Here is a 22,547-nt window from a genome sequence, read left to right as displayed (position 1 = left end):
AGGGGGAAAAAACGCAGGCAACAAATCTCCTCGTGTGCCAGAGCCCTAAAGGAACTAATGTTATGTTTGAACCAACAACAGTACAAATACACAGAGTAGCCAGTGGCCATGTAACACCCATTCAGGCAGGTTATTAGCACTCAGCGGATAAATGATTGCGGACTCCTTGTTAACGTGGGCAAACACCTCTGAGAAACTCTAACCCCATCAGGTCACTGTCCCCCACCCTCAGGAGCTGCAGTAACTAATGCGACAGACCCCAGGTTGCAATGGTCAGGGTTGGCCATTTGTGCGATTCTGATTCAGTGAATGAAAATCAAGACTTTTGCTTCAAAGAAATACATTTTTACATATAGGGGGGAAAATGTAACTGGCAATAAGAGTGCAGCAGGATTATACAGGTAAAGCATGCTGGGAGATGTAGTTTAAGGCCGGCTGGAGGAATGGAAGCTAAAGTGGCTATTAAAAATATCTATCACCAATAATATACTCTGTTTTGGCTTTTTAGTAATATTGTTGTTCCCATGTAAGGCAGGGAGAAGGCACATGTTCCATAGGCTTATTGTGATCTAGAATGAGGCCTCCCAGCAGTAAATCAGTAGAAAGAGTAATTCTAAGCAACTTTCCAATACGCATTGATTAAATACATTCAACAAGTTATTTGTAAATGCAGTGCTTGTCTATCCCTCTTGTGTTCTCTGGTTATGGCTCTAAAAAACAAAGTAGCAGAAGCCAGTTTGTTGCATTCTGCTACAATGTTTTAAAGGTCATTGGACAAAAGTCAGTTTTGGAGTGAAAATCCCCTTCAAATGTGGCGACTGCAGAAAAATGTAGCCCCAAGGTCCAACCTCTCGGGCGTTTCAGTGTATAACACAGTGCGGATGCGTGTGTCAGCCTGCAGGTGGCGCTGCTGTAGGCGGCTGATCAGTTCGCAGGCGTCCCAGTGTCCCTTGGAGCTAGAGGGGGGTGGGAGTTGTTGGGCACGCCTAGCGGTGGGAGAGGGAAGGATCTATTACTCGGGCTGTGGGAGTAAGAGGCTGGGAGCTGTATCGCACTGAATCGCTCGCTGAGCGGCAGTCTGCTAATCACTGTATGTGGAGCCGCCGGCTGTTGCGTTGTTCGCTCAGGGCAAAGGGAAGGGAAGTGAGCGGAGGAGACGGGACCATGGCACCGTACTGCCCGGGGGAGACTCCTTGGATATTACCTGGCTGCTAAGCGCTGGATACTTACCTGGGAGCTGGGGCTGCACACCCTCATACTTGGCGATGGTCGGTTCCCGGGTGCTCGGATCTTTGGCTCCATCACTGCGGGGAGAGAGAATCACCGGGGGGATCTGACTGATTTCGCTTGTTTTGTCTCCGCTCTGGATTCGCCTATGTGCAACGAGAAGCTGGACAGAATGATCCTCACACGTAAGCACCACTTGCCTTTTAGCTGCTCTGCCTGCTACCTAGGTGCTAATGCCCTCTATGCCTACTAATGAGCCGCTTGTACCCCGGCTCCCTCCCTTCCATGGGCCGGGCTGTGGGCTCCCAGGCGTGGGAATAAGGCACATGTAATAAGCAGCGCTAAGTTCATTAGCAGAGTCGCTGCCTTTCATCCGCCTGGGGCAGCCTCTCTGGGATTGTCTGCCGGCTCTGTGCGCCTGGAACTGGAGCAAATACCTGGTGTGGGGGTCTGAGAAACCCTGTCTCTTGTGTCCCCCAATGCCAGCCTCCTGTGTCCCCCAATGCCAGCCTCCTGTGTCCCCCAATGCCAGCCTCCTGTGTCCCCCAATGCCAGCCTCCTGTGTCCCCCAATGCCAGCCTCCTGTGCCCCCCAATGCCAGCCTCCTGTATCCCCCAATGCCAGCCTCCTGTATCCCCCAATGCCAGCCTCCTGTATCCCCCAATGCCAGCCTCCTGTATCCCCCAATGCCAGCCTCCTTTGTCCCCAATGCCAGCCTGCTCTATGCCCAATGCCAGCCTCCTGTATCCCTCAATGCCAGCCTGCTCTGTCCCCAATAGCAGCCTCCTTCAAGTGCTTCACTAGGCAACTATACCTTTCTGCCCCTACTGCTCTTACCCCTGCCACAGAACTTAACCCCCATTGCTAGACTATACTTCTGCCTCCACTGCTCTTTCCCTTACACAGTACTTAACCCTTAATTCCACTCTATATTTCTTCTGTTTCCCCTTTTCTTATCAGAACCCATAACCCCCTATTCTAGTCTATACTTTTTCTGCCTCTACTGTTCTTAGCCCTTCCCAGCACTTAGCCCCTAATTCTGACCTATTCTTCATTCAAATAATCCAATGCTTTAGCTTGTATGGCACTTTTTTACACCAAGCTACTCAAGCTGTACATCGGTAAACTTTCTCAGGCTGCAGTCTCCCTCTCACATCTTTGTCACTAATACTTAGCCTGACTCATTGCAATCCTATGCTGTGTATAACAGCGCAGCCCCACATGTCTCATTCATTGCTAATACAGATGTGTACAGATGTGTCGCTTGGTTACTGTACTGCAAATACTAAGGGGATTACTCATAATAGATGCATAAAGTACTAAATATGTGTAACTACTGCATTTGTAACATTGCTTTGTATTGCTTGGGAGTTAAGGACCCGTGCCAGTTACAGGTGTTTAACTAGTGACAGATGTGTACAAAGTGCGCCATTTGGGATAAGGAGCGGTTTTGTTCTCGCCACTGCTAAAATTGTGAGTGGAAAATATTTCTATATTTTACAGACTTCCTTAAGGCTTCTTGGAATGTTTATATACAGTATTTCAGAATGCATAAAATCCAGTTTTATGGGGAGTGGGGGTGATTTATAAGGCAGCAGTGGATATGATGGCAGTGACCTAGGAAAATGTTGGCTTTTGAAGTTCTCTGTAATTAGTCTGATGGCTTTTTAAGAAAGCAAATGACCCCTCTTGTGTTGTGGTGCCCATGATGTCAGAAGTGGGGCTTTTGATCCCTCCCTTAAAGCAACACCTCCTGCTGGCAGTAAAAATCCCATATATATCTTGCACAAACAGAAAACACATTCACCCTGTGTTGTCAGACTGCCGTGCCTATTTACTGCCCTCCAAGCCAAACATATGGGTCTGCTGGTGCTAAAATATTCAAGGCAAGCATCTGCAGGCGCTCTGTTTGCTTGTGCTAATTCAATTGAATGGATTAACCTGGAAATTCTTGCTCAATTCTTCCTGTGCTAGGACTTGTACAGTGTGAAAGAGACTGGGGGTGAAAAGTACCTAAAATACACATGTATTAGTAATAGAAAGGGTATTTTAGCACTTATCATTTTAGGAGAACTTTGGTCTAGTTAAGAGCTCTCCAGTCAGATTTGTTTGGATTTTAAAATGGATTTACAGAGCTTCAAACTGATTTTAAAAAGTTTCAGTTCATCTTGGAATGCAAGTTTTAGCAGCTTGTTCATTTTAATTGTTGTGGGGTGTCTGTAACTCATACAATCACCCTTGCCATGCATGGCCAGTAGTAGAATGCTTGGAAAGAGTAAAGGCTGCCAGACAAGCAGATCTCAAGTGGTGAACAAATAAACCTGATGGATAATTCAGCCCTCAGGTTAAGTGTTGAATCACTTGGGGGCCTCGAAAATCCTATATGCCGCTATAAGGTTTTTTTCCTGTCCCAATGGGCCGTACACAGCCAGTAGATTGCAGACGTGGGTTATCCAACTGGAAGCCTTGGCCTAGGTATGACATCCCATTGTCTCCTTACCTGCTCATGAATTCTATTAGATGACATTAAAATGATGCTATATTTTGTCCCATGAACATTCTGTAAATTAGATAATCAGCCAACTATATGGAATAAGATATGTCCTGCACTTTTCCTGACTTTGGTTGTGTATTTGTAAGAGCCCCTGTGGGGTAACATGGTCACAGACAGCAACAAAAGGGGATGGCTAGAAACATGTTGCTCATAGCCAGTGGTTGGGGTCACTGCCACAGGCCAGTCAGTGATATGTATGTATGTATGTGTGTGTGGGCAGTGGATTGAAATCTGGGCAGTTTACATAAAGAAAGCATTAGCTGTACATCGCCCACCTTGGGCAGCTTTATAAAATTGGTGTTTTGCATCAGTGTGATAAAATGAACTGGTATTTATTTATTCTCTAGTCATTTCATATCAGTGCCTGCTGTGATTGCTTAGGAATTAGTTTAGAATTGTTGTTTCTTTGCTTTGGTGCATGACCATTGTGTTTATTTAGAATTAGCCCTTGAAGGGAGAGCCTTGGCCTTGGAAGAAGAGGCTGTTCTTCTTATCTTGCACCATCTATTTATTGTCCTTGGGCACCCAAAATAGAATGCGCCTTACAGAAGGCAGGTGGCAGCTTTGCAGCGTGGTTAAGCAATAATGGTGTTGGAATCCATCCGTGTGGGATTCTATGTTCCCCGCTCACATAATAGGGAACAGAGCTGGAGGTAGAGCTTGTCACATCCTCGCTGAGTGAGTTAGCTGAACCAAAGGAAAAATAATAGCAGAGCAGATTGCTGAACAACTTCAGAGTTTAAATCTGTCAGCAGCTCACGGAAGGTTATGTAATTTAGCGCCCATCTGGCCCAAAGGCTTCTGCAGGCCCACGGCGTAACTAATTTCTGTTAGGTGATGTCTTCAGCTTGCCGTCTTTGTTCCGTTTCACTGTCAGCCTCCCTATGGCAGATGGTGGCAGTATCTTTCATGACACCTGGCCTGCTTCTGTGAAGGAGTCAATGACAGGTCTCGCTGGAGGAATGGGTGGAAAATGAGAAGCAGACAGACCAGGAAACCTCTTCCTTTGCTTTGTGCTCTTCAGCTTGCTGGACTAAAGTATACCTCTCTCTGCTAACTCTTTCAACTACATCCATCAATCATTGGCTTAAGCTAGAGTTGACACCTCACCCCTTTAAAACTGGAAACCGTATGAATTCCACATGCTGCAGGCCTGATTAGCAGTCTGCACTGGTTTCTGAGAAGCTACTGTCTGTTTCTAAAGGAGTCCTTCCAAGATCACTCTGTGGCTGTTGATCTGAAGTACACCTGAGTTGTAGTTTAGCATTTTCCAAATCACAACTGTTGCTTCTGAAAGGCCATTTCAGGGTATGTGGAGTTTTTACGGTACGTTGTGCTTGCTGTCAAAGGAACAGCAGTAATTGAAAACTATAGGGGTCATTAATTGCTATGCCTTTGTACACAGTGAAAGCTCAAAATCGTTCTTAATCCAGAGCTACAGTTTTGAGTTAAACATTTGCCTTTATCCCAGCAGTTTTTGAGATGCAGTATGTTGGACTGTGCCAGTTTTTAAAGGAAACATAAGCCTTCTCTAAAAGTTCCCCAACTGTTGTCCCCTAGGGGCTCTCCAGATTAGGCATCCTATACTAAAGCTGGCCATATGCTTTAAATATCGCTCATTTGGCAAGGTCGCTAAATGAGAGGATCTTTCTTCCAATATGCCCAAATACATTAGGCGATAACGGGCTAATTCAATTGTCTGGCCCTAGTGCCAAAGATCAATTTACAGCGCCAGGACTATGAGCCATCAAACCTGTCAGAGTGACATCTGGACAATTTATGGCCAAATATCAGTCGGGTAGGCCTGTTAAAGGGCCCCATACGCGGGCAGATAAGATGCTGAATTGGTCTGAAGTACCTAAATTAGCATCTTAAATCTGCCCATGTATGGCCACCTTTAGGGCAGGGGTACTAATCTCCCCGCGATGCCATCCCACCAGCTAGAATGTAAATCGCCGGTGGGATGGCATACGCGTCGCTGCAATGTATCGCAGTTGCCCGAAGTTTCATGTTTCATGTTGGTGCTACATCAGTCATCTTGCTTCTATTGCCATGCAGTCTTTGCTTGCCGCTATTATGCTATAACAAAGCATTGGAAGAGTGGATAGTGGATATGAAGGTGTGTGGGTCACAAGTAATATCTTAAATACCCTGGGGATAATAAACAAAGAACAAGGAGTTAGAGGAAACAGGAGGAATATTCCTGCATCAAGCTTTGTCCCTGTAATAATACTGTCTTGATGTTTCTCGACTACAGGTCTCAGCCTAATTTCAGTCTGTTTTAATATGGTGGAGTGTGCTGGGAAATGTAGTCATGAAAAATGTAGGTGAAGCCATAGTGATGTGAAATAGCTTCAGTTACTGTTTAAAGGAGTGTGGATAGCAGCCATTCCCCTAGTATGTGACTGCTAGAGTTACGGGCAGGCTGAAGGCAGTTGGCCGCGGTAGGGAGTATGACAGCCAGCTGATCAGTATAGTGTGAGTATTGGCAGAGAGTGGATACTGTCACTTCCCAGCAAGTGTCTCTTCTTCCTAGGCATTTACAGGTAGCAAACTGGCATTGCTTTGTGTGCCTTGCCCAAGTATCACGAGCGACATGTAACACTTTCCGTGTTTAATAAATTTCCATAGTTGAGCTTTTTTTCTTACCCCCAAAGGAGGGTTACTACTTATATTTAATACTGATAAATACTAAAGGCCAAATAGAAACCTGAAAAAACTGTATTTTTTTTCCACAATGGTTTTGTGCAGAGCAAAGATAAATTTATTTCATGTTGCTGTACAGCAGTACGAAGAGGAAGCATCTGAATTATGTTTAGAATTTCTTTTGTCATATAGGTTGCATGTTTGGGTGGGCCTTGCATTGTCTGCAGCCTTCAGGAGCCCAGCTCATTGCCTCATTTCCTTCTTCCTGATACTATGCTGGTCCCGAGCATGAGAACAAGTGTTTGCCTCAGGGGATCACATTGCAGTATAAGCCTAATTTTAAAGGTTAATGGGCAGAATGTAATAGCAGGTAGGAAAATGTCTAGGTTTTCTAAACTATAGCAACCAATTTGCTTTTAAGCACTGCACCTCTAAATGTTACACACTTATTGGTTGTAGCCCTGTAGGCTTAAGGTTGCCAGTTCTACATTGCTTTAGGGCTCTGGTACACGGGGAGATTAGTCGCCCGCGGCAAAACTCCCTGCTCGCGGGCGACTAATCTCCCCGTGTACCAGAGCCCTTATCTAAGGAATATCTGTCCCCTTGCTAGTCAGGATATGTAAATGCGTTGTATGACTTAACAGAATCAGTAAATTGGGAAAGATTCCTAAAAGTAAAAGAACAATTTGAGCACCCTTGGAAGTTGAAGTTTTGGTTAGGGTTCCCCTTAGCTCATAACAAGGCTACAGATATAAGAAAACTTTGGGGCTCATTTATCAACGCTGGGCGAATTTGCCCATGGGAAGTAACCTATAACAACCAATCAGTGATTGGCTTTTTCTGCCAGCTGCAGGTAGAACATTGAATACAATTGGCTGCTGTTGGTTACTGCCCATGGGCAAATTTGCCCAGTGTTGATAAATGGCCACCCCTATATCTAGTCAGCCATAGTCCTAGCAAGAGAGGCCTGTTATTTCCACTTCATCTAACTGTCACGCTAAGCTCATAGGCCAATGTCCCCAAATCTTACCCTAACTGGCCTTCAGGCTGAGCCCCCACTGCCTTATATGAAGTACTTTCTGGCTTGCTATATGGAACGCACAGTTCCACTGTGTTCATTTCCATGTATTCAGAAGTCAGTTATAGAAACCCAGTGTGTTCTGCTACAAATAGTAACACCCAACCATTCAACCCAGTAGATTAATATGTAGAATGTTGGCCTATTTGGCTTACCACTGCAAAGGGCCAGATCCAGACATCCGTATTGGACCCAAATCGCACAAGCAATCTATATTTACAGTCCTGCCACTGAAATATGAGATCAAAATCAGGCCAGTTTGGTAGGTAATTGCCTATTGGGGCAGCCTTTAGTCCTCAAAAGTGGTAAAACATAGGAAACAGTATAAGAACTTTTAGCACTGTCCCCCACATGCTATAACTACCCAAAATGCATCACTATGAACTCTGTGTGTGTGTTGGGGGGGTGTTGGGATTTCTACCTAAATAATCCTGGTAGCTAACCATTCCAAACATTTCTGACTTGTTCTTAAACATGAGCAGGCTGAGAGCATGGCTGGAGTGTAAATAACTGTGTGTGGGGTGCAGGATGTTGGGATTGTCCTGTCTTTCTGTTTATTATGTTTGACCACTGGCTTGACGTATGTGGAAGAATGTTAAGTCAGAGATTTTCAATGGACTCTACGTGAGTAAGCAACTTGACTGATGTCCTTTGGTAGGGAGCCATGTTTTCCTTCATGCGTGCATTCACCCATAACAAAATACCTTGTTTCTGTTCAGTTTTTTTTCTATAGCTCAAGGGTTTTTTCTTCTATGACATTAATGGGCAGATACACCTTATTAATAAGCAAGGCTTACTATATACAGAACATTCCCTTTCTGTATTTAAATTATGTTTATTATTGGGCGTTTACCTTGGCAGATACATGCCGTTACACACCCCAGTAGTTAAAAAGGGGGTCTGTTTTGCATTTGCAAGGAAAACAGTTTAGTTTTTACTGCCAATGACAAAAACATATTTGTATATGGCATTCCTTGCTAAGTACAGTAAAGAGTCTCTGGAAAATGTTTCCTACCATAGCTGTTACTGAACAGACCCAAAGAAGAATTTCACCTAGTTCTTATTTATTTAGCCTATGGGGTGGTTGGCATTACAGAAGGTATCTATTTTTACCTGCAGAGCAAGTTACGTGGCAGCTCCCACTTGTATTAATAATGTAAATACCTATGACTCCTGTAAAAGTAGAATGACCCCAGTAGCCAATAAACTATTGCTCTGAGGCTCAAATATTATGGCTACTGTTACTTGTTATTACTTAGCTTTCTATCCAGGCCTCTCCAATTCATATTCCAGTTTCTAATTGAAACTGCTGCCTGGTTGCTAGGGTAATTTGGACCCTAACAATGAGAACTCTGCTGAAATTCCAAACTGCATTGTTGCTGGACATAAAGCTAAAGGGGAGTGAACAACCCCTTTAAACTGTACTGCAGTTATGCATGGCAGTGTTTTAACAGAGATTACAAGTAAATGTTTTTTGGTGTAAATATTCCTTTTCATAAAGAATAGTTTGGTGATATTTGTGGAATGTTCGCGTTTAAGATTTAAGAAAAGATTTATTATAGACTTGAATTCACACAGTCCAGGCACTCATTAACTATATGACTTCTGCTGCTTATCTCAGTCATTAATTCAAGTTTAGTCATTAGCTGGAAGCGCTGGTCCCCCATCAGGAAGCACAGGGGCCCTAACACCTGGCTCCTCTCTGTCTGGGCAGTCACTTAGCATCAACAGGGACAGACCATGTGGGACTGAAGGCAGATTATGGCTGAATAATTATATTTATGTACCTCACACTCGTATCATTCATAGCCGGCACAGACATCTACGTTACAAATGAATGACTTCCAGCTTTCACCAACAAAAGAGTTGTTTGATGAATGCAGCCTTGTTATACTGTTCATACGCTGGCTTTTCATTGGTGTGTAATACAAACACTGCCTGATGTTTACTGTTTTACTGGCTTCTTTTTTATGCTTCCACATGTAAATAAATAGCAGTATCCTAGATTTCTTTATAAAAAGGGTTGCACGTCATCTACCTACTTAGATCATGGAAAGACAGCTGAAAACTGTGACTCATTGGTGGGCAATTTGGCAGAGGTCAGGGTTGTAGTGGCAGTGGTTAATACATTGTATATTGCTTGATGGGGTTATAACAAGCCTAGACAATGAATAAGTCAAAACAGGATGGTAGTATAAATGAATGTAATACATACCACAGCCATGTGTCTCCCCACTGCAATAGACTTGCTGGTTTATTATCCATTATTTATACAACCCTGTCTATCCTATGAGAATTGGCACAGCAATGACACATGTAGCTGATTAGTTCTTAAAAATTCCTATGTCCTGTTGTGAGAAAGTAATCACCTGTGTGTACCAAAACACAGGGACTTCTCTAACTGTTCCATGGGAAAAGTTGCAGAAACCATATGCTCATATTCATAATAGCCAGTTCCATCAGAAACCTGCTAATTATTCAACATATATCCCATGCAATTACTTCTCTAATTGCTCCCAACCCTATCCAGCTCCACTCCCTAACTGTAGTTTAGTTAAGCTTTAAACATATCTCGGCAAGTTTATATAGTAGAAATGGGACCTAATGTTGCTTTATGACAGTAATCCCCAACCAGTGGTTTGTATTGCTCATCAATCTCTCAAAGCAAGTGCTTATTTTTGACTTCCTGGCTTGGAGTCGAATTTTGGTTGCATAAAATGCCAGTCCAACATAAGGGTTTCCAAATAACCAATCATAACCCTTATTTGGCACTCAGGATTTTTTTTTCATGTTTGTGTTGCTCCCCCACTCTTTCTGTTTATATTTGAATGTGGCTCACAGATAAAAAGGGTTGGGGACCCCTGCTTTAAGATGTATCTGTCACTGTTCATTGAGCAAAACTGCTGTTCTAGCGTATGGTATGTGAATTTCCAGAGGTCTGTAGGTATGTAGCATGACGCTGCCTTTAGTTTCCACTCTACACGTAGAGTCTTGCTGGAGAGCTTGACATGCCTGTGTAAATCTGGGAATGTCGGTTTGGTGTATAGCTGGAGTCAGTGATGCACATGAAGTTATTTCTCAGCTGTCATGGAGCTAGGGTAAAACCGCATGCTTTGTCCTTCTAGGGCTCTTCTTCTTCATTGTCTTGAGCTGTGGCTGACATGTCCAACCGGAATAGCATGGAAACGCTTTCCTCCTGACACTGAGCATTACCTGCAATGTGGCATTCTGCTTATATTTGTGTTTCTCATTATGGCCCGCTCTTCTAATATCCATATTATGTACTGTATCCCTGTATTTGCCATATAGTAGTGATCTCAGAGGTACTCCATAACCTGTAGAAGCACACTGGATCTCCCATACATAACCACTGCCTTGGGTAAGTTGGAGTGGACCCTAGCAAGCAGATAGTCGTGTAAAAAAAAAAAAATGCAAAAAACAAAAACAGTTGGGAATGTTTCTGCATCATACTAGAATGTCATTAAAAGGTACACTTTCCCTTTAAAGTGAAGACAAAGCATTAGGAACTGTTAAACAAGGCATGCACGCAAGGATGGCGACTCATATTATCACAAGGCTGGCCATGTAGGTAGAGATACTGTCATCCTAACAACTGATACAATGCAATGTGCAGATTGTTGTGTAAAAACTCATATTTGATGACCATATCTGTATGTGTTTGACCACCTTGCCCTTGTCCCGTAGGAAGCCCCTTTTTTCTACTTGAACTTCAGCCAAGATACTTGAAATAAGGTTTCCATGAATAATATTTGGAACTCTGGTCTTAGTCTAGCCACCAAATACGAACACTGAAACACACTGCATCAATTGTTTACCAAACTGTAAAATGTGCCCTAGGCACCAGTGCGGTAGCCTGATCCTTGATAGAGAGAGAGCCACCTGCACTAGGAGAAAGTAGCATCTGTCAGCCAGTCATGCCCAAGGGGGATATTTTATTAAAGACTGGAGATCATTTACTAAATGATGACTGCCATATGCAAATCCACTGTACAGCAGCTTCATTCTAAAATTCATGCAGCGTGACTTTGGAAAAAGTCACAGATAATTCCTTTATAATTTGTAGTTAGCATCCTTAAATCAACAGAAAATAGGAAATATCCACCTCACTCCAAAAACATTCTGGCTCCTGATAAACTTGGCCCTAGTGTGTGAGAATGTGATAGGGACCTTAGATTGTAAGCTCCACCGGGGCAGGGACATGCACTATGATATCTTGTACGTTTCCCCATTGATTGTAATATGTGCCCCAGTATCTGTTCCTACTGCAGGGCTACCTAATGGGGACTTAATTGCTGCTTTCATTATTCTTCAGTTGATGTGAGAGGCTGGTGTATTCTTCTGGTGAGAGTTTTAGCAGTAGAGTTCAAGCACCTGGGGAGCTTAGTTGATATTAAACAGCAGTGGTTCTGTTCATCTTCAAAGCAGCTGGCAAAGCAAGCATCCTGGCCTGAGCCAGCGAGACTGATAAGCAGAGCTGCCCCTGCTGTTACAAGGAGCCAAGATGACTATGAGGGTGTCTGAGATCTGAAAGGTGGGAGGCCATCTGCTTGATGGTGTGTTGGCTCTTGTTGCTCTGGCTGAATACAGGCATAGACAAATGGAACTTTTCTTTTTTGGAATTGTGTTCTGTTGGGCTTGGGTTAGATTTTCTTTTTGCGTCTTTACCTTCTTGTATCGGTTATTGGTTTCTTTGTCTGTAAATCTGTATGTTTGACGTATGTAACCAATTGTTGCGCTTTTTAATATGTTGACGTTTTATAAATACATGGTAATAATATATAAACCCACAATGTATATAATTTGAAATTCCTTTATGATGGTGCAGGTTGTGAAAGGTACCAGTGGTGTCAATATTCACAGGGTCTATTGTTGGGTATTTAGTATATATTTTGGTTGTCTATTTATATGTTGCCATTGTTAGGGCTCGTACTGACGAGCGTTTCTTCCTGCGCAGCCCTGAAGTGGTGTTCTCCTTCCTTCCACCACAGGGGAGCGCTGGAAGAAACGCATTCCATGCTTTTTCAAGGGCTGTATTAACACAGGTGCCAAACGCAGGTGGAGCGCAGGAGAACGCCACCACAGGGAAGCGCAGAAAGAAACACTTGTGGGTAGGAGCCCTTAAAGACTGGTCTTAGTTTGATATGGCTAATGATTGCTAGTGAGCGGTGTTGGTCTTTTAAGGTTGTTAGCCACGTGGCTAGAGGCAAATGCCATTGTTATTCTTGTGAAATAACCTCACACTGAACTTATAGATTTGTGTAACTTGGGTTCAGTAATTGTGATGCTCTAGAATGAGAGAAATAGTTCATTATAGGTTGATAATCAACAGGCTGGAAGAAGCCGTTTTTTTCACTTCCTGCCCCAGGGCATAATATTGAGTCGGAATCACAGCAGAACGTGATATGGATTTCGTTTTTTAATTGATTTTCCAGACCTGGATGAAAAGAAAATTGGAAACTGTATCAAATATAAAAGCTCCTAATCTGTATGGGAAATTTCTCATGTAGCTGTATAGCTCGGACTTTATTAAAATGCTGTTTTCTCTAGCAGACGGTACTAGTTAAAATGTGAGCGGCATTTCCCTATTTGTTCAGAAGTAACCGGAGAGGCTTTCTTTCTCTAGGCCTTTGGCCGCACTCCACAAAGCCATTCTTTAGACTTATCTTTCCTGTTGTGTTGTGATTTTTGTTTTAATGGGTCTTTTCATGTGCACTGGAAATGGCCTAAATTAAATTCCAGAGTCTGGTATTTTTGTGTTTCATTAGAATATAGAATAGGGCCATTACTTTTCCAAGGAGTATTTTGCATGTCCTACGTGCTGGTTTCCATGTGGCACTATGACCTTAGGAGGAGTAAACACCAGAGGGCCTATTCTATAAACACTTGTCATTCAATGGGGTCTTTCACACACACACTCCCCCCTTGTTTTCCCAATTACATTATCAACGTGTAAATTATTGATGCCACAGTCGGCGAGATTAATGCCGAGCGCTTGCGAAAGGCACTGTAAAATTTTAACATTTTTCCATCCTGCAAGATTTCACTAATTAGACTTGTGGGGTTAAGAGTGTCAACATTCCAGATTAGGACCTTTTGTAGGATTCTAAAGACATGCAAGTTGGGCGCCCTTGACCCAGCCTTTATTAAATATTCTAAGAGTTCAATTCACAGGGTCAGATGTTAGAGGGCCTGTGTGCTCTAACTTGCTAGCTCAAAGAATACATGACTGGGCCTAGTAAAGTGGGTAGCAATAGTATCTAGTCTGGGTAGGTGGTAAAATTGTCCAGTCAATTGTGCCTAATGAAGCCTTTTTGTTCTGGCCCATCAAGAAGGTTGAATGCAGTCAAGGCTGGATAAACATTGAGAATTTGATTGCTCACCACCTGTCTGCTCGATTAAGCAAAATCTGAAAGAGTCAGGGAGCGTTTCCTTTAATAGAGTGCATTTTAGTGAATAGCAAAGCCTTGCCTTTCTCTAGAGATATCAGAGTGGGCCTTCTCAATTGCTTACACTAATCCTACGTACTCGGACACTCAGTGGCACAATGATTACTATGGAGATAATACACCATTTATACTGGCCTTGTTTTCTTCCTTTTACATGCATTAGAAGTAGTTTCAATTTCTTTTGCCCAGACTGGGAGACTGAAGTGTTTCTAATTGTGGCTGCTGGGTCCCCATTATTCATATGAAGTAGGAGTATACAGCCAGCCAGTAGCCCTACAGCTGTTGTTAAAGTACAACTACCAATTACCCACAACAGTCTATAGCTGTTACTGTTGCCATCTTGCCCAACTCTACCTGGACCATTTTGTTCAGGTTAGACGCAATCACCTTTGAAACATGAATTACTGGTGTATGCAACTTAATAGGTGTAATTTAATAAAAGTGCCATGGGTAACTACACCAGGACAACTCTTGCACAACAGTTTCTTACTGGTCAGCTATTAAAAACCAAATCCATTTGGTTGTGGGTTCCTACACCCGTGCAAATGTTGGCCTTTTTACAATACCCAATGTGAATTCTACAATTGGGTATTTAATCGGCTTTAGACTACATTGCTGCATTGTTGTTTGGCCCAGTGAGATATTATAGTACATATTCACGCTGCTGACAAGGGCATAAGGGCTATGAGTTGAGTTGTATTGGTAGGTGATGCAAATAAGTAAATGTTGAAAGTTGGACACTAGGAAGGATATTTTTAATCCCCCCCTCATGACCAAAAGGTCATGGTGCAACTGAGCCAGCTACTTTCAGAAGAGAGCTTTCCTCCAAGCCTGTGCCACATGTTTGTGTTTACTTTTTCCCATCAATACAGTTCAAAAACGGGTAATTTTAAAAAGACTGGGCAAATTTGCTCCTGTACAGTAACTTATGGCGACCAGTCAGAGTTTAACCTGCAGCTGGCTGGAAAAATCTAACCACTGGTTGGTGCAATCGTTGCAGATTTGCCTAGTCTTTATAAATGAGCCCCAGTAGTTATATGTAGTGCTGAACATTTTTAAGCACGGTGTGGCCATGGAGCTTGCAATCTAATTTTCATTTTTTTAAGGAACAGGAAATACCTACTATCTGAGGTAGCTAAAACAGGAATCCAGCTCAGCCATCCCTGAATCCTGCTTCCTTGGGGCCTCTTCCGTTTGGATGTAAATTCTGGCATAGGAATGCATCCTGTACTTATTTCTGCTCAGCGGCCATTTAACATTATATATTGTTCTCTTTAGTGAACGTGCATCGACTCTGGTGCTTCCTCCGAGTGAGCAGGAAATGTTTCAGTGGGATGTAAAGAATATATCTGAGGAAAAAAGAGGGAGTTCCATAAGTAGCATGTATAGGCAGGGGGATCAGTGCTCCTTTTCTGAAGTCCTCTCGTGTCCCATTTCCACATATAAACGCTCTTTCAGAGGAATAGATGAGTGGTGTAAACTGTCAAAATAAATTAGGTAAACATATTGGTGATACATTTAGGGGCCTAGTAGTAAAAGCACATTTTTGCTTAATAAGCATTTTTTTCTGGAAAAAAAATGGCACATCAAAGGGAGTTGTTTCAGAATTAAATATTTACGGTATTGGAAATTGGTTGCTCCTTGTATTAAGTCAGTGTATAGTGGGCCATAGGCACAAAGTGCAGCCCTAGGGTAATCGGATCCTTCCCAGCCATTTACTCTGCAGAGGGCACTTATGCCAAGTGATTACAGCATTTGTTTTAATGAATCCTGCTTTGGAGTAAAGCCTTTTCATAGTTAGTGGCGCATTATTCAGCACTTCATTCAGGAACAACTTAGCATGCATGTAGTAATGGCTCCGCCATGTGTATTAATTGTGATTAAATAACAATCAAGAGGAAATGGAAGAAAGTAATTCTTTATTTCAAAAGGAACCGCTCTGAATGACAAGTGGGGAGGCTGCATATCCCATGTCGAATATTTACATGGTAATTCTGTTTCCATGGTGACGGGGAGAACTTCTTGCTCTGCAAATCACTAACCGCGGGGTGTCTCTGCCTTTTCTTGTTTGTAGAAATAGAGGCCAAGGAAGCATGTGACTGGCTACGGGCAGCGGGATTCCCACAGTATGCGCAGCTCTACGAAGGTAGGTCAAACTTTTTTTAAAAATAAATATTCTGTATGGGGGGGGAGGATATTTTAGATTTTGATTAAATTATTAATTGCTAAATAATCTTCTGTTCATAGTTATATAGTTTATTTCAAAAAGTTAGATTACATGATGGCTTCAAAAAGTAGGGTTTAATTCCCCTTAATTGCAGCCCCCCACCCCCTCAAATGTATTCTGTGCAGAGAAGTTCATTTATTGGTAGTTGTTTGTAAGAATGGAAGCGTGCAGTTTGTTATGCAGTACCCCCAATGGCAAACTTTTTGCAAGGCTGCATTTGCATTACCTTCTATTAGTTTTATGGATAACTTGCATTGTTTGCAGAGGATTGTATAATACTTCACCCCTCCTGAACTGCACCATTCAACATTATTCTCCCGCACCCCCATAGCTGGTAATGAAATGCAGAATTGCACAGTGGGGCCGGCAGCCACCATGTCTGGCTCCTTGACGTTCTGCCCTTAGCTGTCCAGTGCGTGCGCAGTTTTAGAAGCTCATTTACTAACCATCGATATTTAAATTTTAAACTCACTTAGATTTTTTTTAAAAAAGTCTCAGAGAAAAAAGCACTACAACTTTTTTATGCGTTTTAAACGGCTAAAAATCTGTATTCGACAATTCGCCAGGTTAAACTTGCCGAGTTTGTGTAGAAGCCAATGGCAAAAGTCCCTTCCCTTTCCTTGAAGCTCTTTCTTTTGTCTCAAAACTTTGGAAATTTTGCTGGGTTGTGTCAGAAAATCACGTCTTTTTTGAACTGTCACAGTGACAATTCAGTAAAGTCAGGATTTTTGCGGTGACAATTTTGAAAAAGTCAATTTTTTTTTTTTACAATTTATCTCGGTGCAAATTTTTCTTTGCCCCCCCCCCCCCCCCTTTTTTTTTTTTTTTTTTTTTACTAAATATCAGACATTCGGAAAAACGAATTCAGTCAAATTTGAAAATAAGAAAAAAAAAAATAGAAATTAGGGAGTTTTAGTAAATATGCCCCTTGGTCACAAACAGATTGGCTTCACCCAAGCATGCTCCTTGTTTGCCATCACCACCACACAACTAGGGGCATCGGTCACATCACTTACTCGGCTTTTTATTACTTAGTATGGGTTAGCAGGGCTATACTGGTTAGCATGGGTTGTGCAGTTTGTGAAGGGGCTCTTATATATATAACATTTTTTTTTTTTTTTTGTTCTTCAAAAGCAGGTTGTTAGGTTGTAAGCCATACAATTCCCATTGGCTCTCTGAAACTGCTTGCACATGGCAGCATAGATAAAACTTTTATCTGCTTTCAAGTCTCCAGGCAGACGTTTCTCATTGCTACTGTTTTCCTCTTTCTTAGATAGGATGAGTGAGAATCCTAGAACCTGGTTTCTTTCTCAGTAGATTGCGGAAACAAGATTCCTATCAGTTTTTGCCAAACAAAAACATTTCAAACTGTGCAAAATCTAAAAGTCAGAGGTTTGGAGAATCTGCAAATAATATTTACTGGTCATCTATTTGAAGGCATGCAGTTGATTGGTTGCTATCTGGTGCAAGCTTTGGGATTTTTATTACTTTACCTCCAAATGCCTTTATGGCTTCGGCCATTTTGATTGCATAATGAGGCAATAGTTAAGTTGGCCATACACGCTACAATTACAATCTTTCCCATGACTGTTGGTTGTAGGAAAGATCAGTTGCCCACTATACCAACATTAAGAGCTAAATCATTAGATATGAAGGTAAAAACAAAGGAATCCTTTACACCTCTCTGATGATTCAGCATTAACAGTACGATGTTCGGGCACCTTCAAAAGCACCCAATCAAAATTTTCAGTCTTGGCCGATTGACCGACTGATATAACTGATATCCAAGGCTTTTATCAATATCTGTAGCCTCATCTTTCACCATACACGCACTGATTATCGCAAGAAACTTTGTTTAATATGATGCTATAGGTGCATGTACAGCGACCTTTACTGTGCTGCAGTCGGGCCCCAGCTCCATTCCAGCCAGGTCCAGGAGATCTTGTACATTCTCCCGAGCTTAGCAAGCTTTTTTCCCGAGTACTCTGGTTTCCTCCCTAACTCTAAACACATAGGCACATGGGCTCCTGATAATCCATTCCAGAGTGTGTATATATATATATATATATATATATATATATATATATATATATATATATAATTGTTATAGGGTTTTAGATTATAAGCATACAGATTCTGATGTGAATGATGTGTATTTAAATGTGTCAGCACTATTTTAATAAAGCATAATAATAATGTTTAAATTGTATAAGTTGCTCCTACATTTTTCTACAAAAAAAAGTGTGTCTGTGATGCAGTTATATAGAATGATTCCCAAGAATGAGAGAGCTTTTCTGAGAAAGGAGGAAGACTGGGGCTTGCAATCATGTTCAGGAGACATTCCATGCTGAGAAGAGTTTAGCAGGCTACAGGGTGCCAAAAACAACACACAGAGTGGCTCCTCTTCCAGATTTTGGCCACTGAATGCCATTTGCTATGAAAGGTTCCATAGTAGTTATTTTCATTTGCTATTCAGCAGTTATAAAAGAAAATCAATTCCTTTTCATGATATCAAGCTGGGAAGGGGGTATATTGGTCACCTAAGCTTTAGCTGTGCTGGTATATAACTGTGGCCTCTCAAATTTCACACCGTTCAGTAAATTTAGTTCTTGTGTCTAGTGCATCTTGTTCACACTGAATAGAGTCAAACTGTGTAGGGCTTGATTACTCAGAAGCTTTTTCACTTAAACAAAAATATATTGTACAGTGCCTGCTCCATCTGTTTACAGATACACTGAAGAGATGCAAGTGGAAGCTTTAAGAAAATATCATGGCGACTTGCAACAAACTTACTTTCCAACAGACATTAGAGTATTTTAAAAGGGTGCAACAGGATAAAATATTGATATTCACAGGGAAAGCCATCCAAATGATTAGGCTACAAACAGCATGTAACTTATGCATAGGGCTGCTAGCCTAATATAGGGCTGCACAAGCCATCTCACAGCAAAGGTTTATATCTGCATAATTCAGCCAGGAATTTACAAACCTTTATGGAGTCATTGTTGGTCCCCATCTTGGTGTTACCAGGTATGCACTGAGTGTTCTTCACTTGAGCATGCTCAGTATTTACATTACATTAACATTTATTTATAAAGCGCCAACATATTCCGCAGCGCTGTACAATAAGTGGGTTACATACATTGGACATACAGAGTAACATATAAAGCAATCAATAACCGATACAAGAGGTGAAGAGGGCCCTGCCCAAAAGAGCTTATGCACCTAGAGCTGTCCCAAAGCATGCTGGGAATGTGCTGCTCCACTAACATTAGGGAGAGGGCTAACAACATTAGAAAGAAATTGATTACGGGAAGTCAACTTCAAAAGGAATAACAAACCAGAAGACTAGACAGCCCTCAAAGGTTGATGTTGCATGTAGAGCATATTTCAGCCTGCACAAGAACACTCCATATTTAAGCCGCCCTGTTTACATGAATCAAAAGGAACCATGGAGTTTCAGGCCCAAAACTACCTGTAAGCACTTGTAATGGACTATTTCCAGCCTTTTGAATTATAGGTGGTACCAAGAGGTATCTGTTTTTTGCTGGCTGAAATACACCAACAGATTCAAAATGTCTTACTGGCCCATTCTCTTTAGTATAGACCTTTTAAACCTTTATACAAAAAGGAGTATGTTTCAGGTAAATCCAAGTAATTGCTGGTATGGACAGAACATGCAGCCATCTCTATAGAATTCCCATGTCTTGCCCTTCCTGAAATTTACCTTTACCAACTACAAAGGGTTCACTCTTTTGGAGTGGGGGAGGGTGGGCACAGAACCGATGTAGAATCCAATCAGCTGTTGGCTCTGTTGGTCTGCTGTAGTAAAACTAGTCTAAACAAAATTCTGATTAGTTGTGGGTTGTGGGTTACTACCGCAGAGTCAGATTTACATCTGTTTAGTGAATACACCCTTTGTTTGTCCAGTTAACCCTATTCATAAGAAACATATTTTTTCAGCCAAATCCCCTATTGCCTATTAGTAATTTGTGTTAGGTATCTTGTATGAAATTTGTAGTTGCACAGGCATAGGAGAGGTACTAATTACAAACTGAACCCTCCTGTGAGAACATGCACTAGAGTATCTGAAAGAAAAGCTCTGTTCCAAGGAAAATCATTTTCATTTGGCCTTCTTACTTGTGATACCTTGTCTTTTAGTTCCCTGCTGTGTTTTCAATTGCCTTGTCTTTGCATGGCTATTGCACTGCATCCCAAGTTTTACCATGAAGTTAGCAATTCATACATTTCTTCCACACTTTTAAAGGGAAAATATACCTCCATTTTTTAAAAAAAATTAGCTCATTCAGGTGGTCATATGTTGAAAAAAAATGTTACAAAAACCACAGAAATAAACATCCTGAAATATATATTATATTATATTATATATATTTGGAATCCTAATGCCATGTTGAAACTGAATCTAATTGAACAGAGCATCTGTGCTGTGGTCAGCAAGTACCACTAGTCCATAGGACCCTAGTTGATTTTTTTAAACTACATTTTAAATTGTTAAACAAACACTGGACAAACTGCCCATGATGGAGTCATCAGTTTCAGGAAAAAGTGGACCTAAATGCATTTGTACAACGGCAAGACTGTATTTCTTGAGTAAAGAAGTATTTTGTTGAAGGAAAACTTGTGCTGAAATAATTTGCAATATGGATAAGCTTTAAGGGCTGGAATTTCTGCTGCGTTTTATTGGAATTGCTATGGATAGATCTTTTTCAAATATTTTAGCCTCTTAAATTTACTTCTGACATGCTAAGCATAAACCAGCTGTTCAAACCTTCAGTTATTGCCAAGACCCACACCAAAAGGATGAGGCCCTCTCATTATCCCATGGCAGATGTGCAGATGTACAGATTCTTTAATGCCATATTCAGCACAAAATATTTCAGAATATATAGGGGATACCGTGACTGTAATGTGCCCTGAGAGCTTAATCTCATGCTTATATAATTAAATAGCAACACCATCACCAGTGTTCTTTGCAGTACTTTTCTATTAAAGGCTGCTGAGTACTCCATTCTATTTTGATGAAGATGTTATTGGAGGAGACCAATTAATTGTTGGGGGGGTTGCTTTAAGTGGTAAAAGTAGCTCAGTTTGTCTTCACCCTAAAAACACACAAAAACCTAAGGGCTGTGACACTCGGGGAGATTAGTCTCCCCGAAATGCCATCCCACCAGCTAGAATGCAAATTGCCGGTGAGATGGCATACGCGGCGCCGCAATTTGCCGAAGTCAACGTCCGTGAATTCGGCAAATCGCGGCGCCGAGTATGCCATCTCACCGGCGATTTACATTCTAGTCTGTGGGATGGCATTTTGGAGGGATTATTCGCCTGTGACAAGGGAGATTGGTTGCGCAGCGACTAATTTCCCATGTGTCACAGCCCTAACAGGCCTCCTTGTCTGATATCTTCCCAAAAATTGTACAGATTGAGCAGCCTTGATTTTCCTTGTGCGCTCATTGATGTGGTCCTCGCTTTTTGTATTGTAGCCCTAGGGCCAAACTATCGCATTAGCACCCCAAGGTGGGCATATGGGGGGACAGAGTCACCTCGCCAAACAAGCAAATCGTGCTGTGTATGGCCACCTTAACGTTCACCATCATCAGAGTTCGGCTGTAACTTTCCTTTGGTTCTCACGTTTCATATCCACTTATTTCTGGAAAAATACTAAAATGTTGTCAGTATTGGCAATGTAGCGGCCACTCTCTCTGCTAATCTTTATATGTATGTTTATATAACCTTGGAGAACCAGATAGGGCAAATATTTATCTTCAAATAGGATACTCCAAATTATTTGGAGCTTTGATCTGCTGCAGATGGTTTATATTCAACTTGCTAGCTCTTTGCCTCTGCTTTTATCTTCCCTTTGCCCATCTTATGTGACCTCTTGTGCGTGTGTCCCATGTGAATACTATCAAGGCTGCGCGCAGAGGCTCCAGCATGTGAAAGAAGCATGACTGTGGTATTTGAGATGGCACCAGGCATAATTTATCTTGGAGGATTTTTGCTTGGTTTTCAGAGGACAGACAAGGAAACATCTGGTTCCTGTAACTGTTAGAAGCCCAACACATTTAGCATCTGCCTCCTCCTCCTCCTTCTCCATTGAAGAAGAAGAAAATTTCACAAAAGCTTTGGTTTCCAAAAATGAACTTAGTAGAAATCGTCCCTTTTGTTTCCTGTTGAAAAAGTCCTTTAGGATTTTTGCTTTGTGATGTGTTGGAAATAGTTCAAGTTAAAGCCTTGTTTTATTAATGAGAGTGTATCAAGTAGAATTATTTTTTGGGCAAAACAATCTTATTGGGTTTAAATGATTTTTTTAGTAGACTTGAGGTA

General features: G+C 41.8%; 1 protein-coding gene across 2 annotated transcripts in view; it reads left to right on the top strand.

The window, feature by feature from the left end:
- The window catches only part of dlc1 (DLC1 Rho GTPase activating protein), a 112,796-nt gene that overhangs the window by 68,568 nt on the left and 21,681 nt on the right, over positions 1-22,547 (top strand). Inside the window, exons 1-2 of one of the 2 annotated variants that reach the window (XM_031895415.1) lie at positions 906-1,412; positions 16,047-16,118. In XM_031895415.1, the coding sequence (XP_031751275.1) occupies positions 1,376-1,412; positions 16,047-16,118 (109 nt within the window). In that variant the 5' untranslated portion in view covers positions 906-1,375. Of the gene's footprint in view, positions 1-905; positions 1,413-16,046; positions 16,119-22,547 lie in introns of those variants that run through there. The other variant, XM_031895414.1, reaches the window with a different exon arrangement.

Source organism: Xenopus tropicalis, chromosome 1 (genome assembly GCF_000004195.4).
Source record: "Xenopus tropicalis strain Nigerian chromosome 1, UCB_Xtro_10.0, whole genome shotgun sequence".
NCBI classification, from domain to species: Eukaryota; Metazoa; Chordata; class Amphibia; order Anura; family Pipidae; genus Xenopus; species Xenopus tropicalis.
Note: the sequence above shows the minus strand (reverse complement) of the source record. Positions and strands in the feature narration are given on the sequence as shown.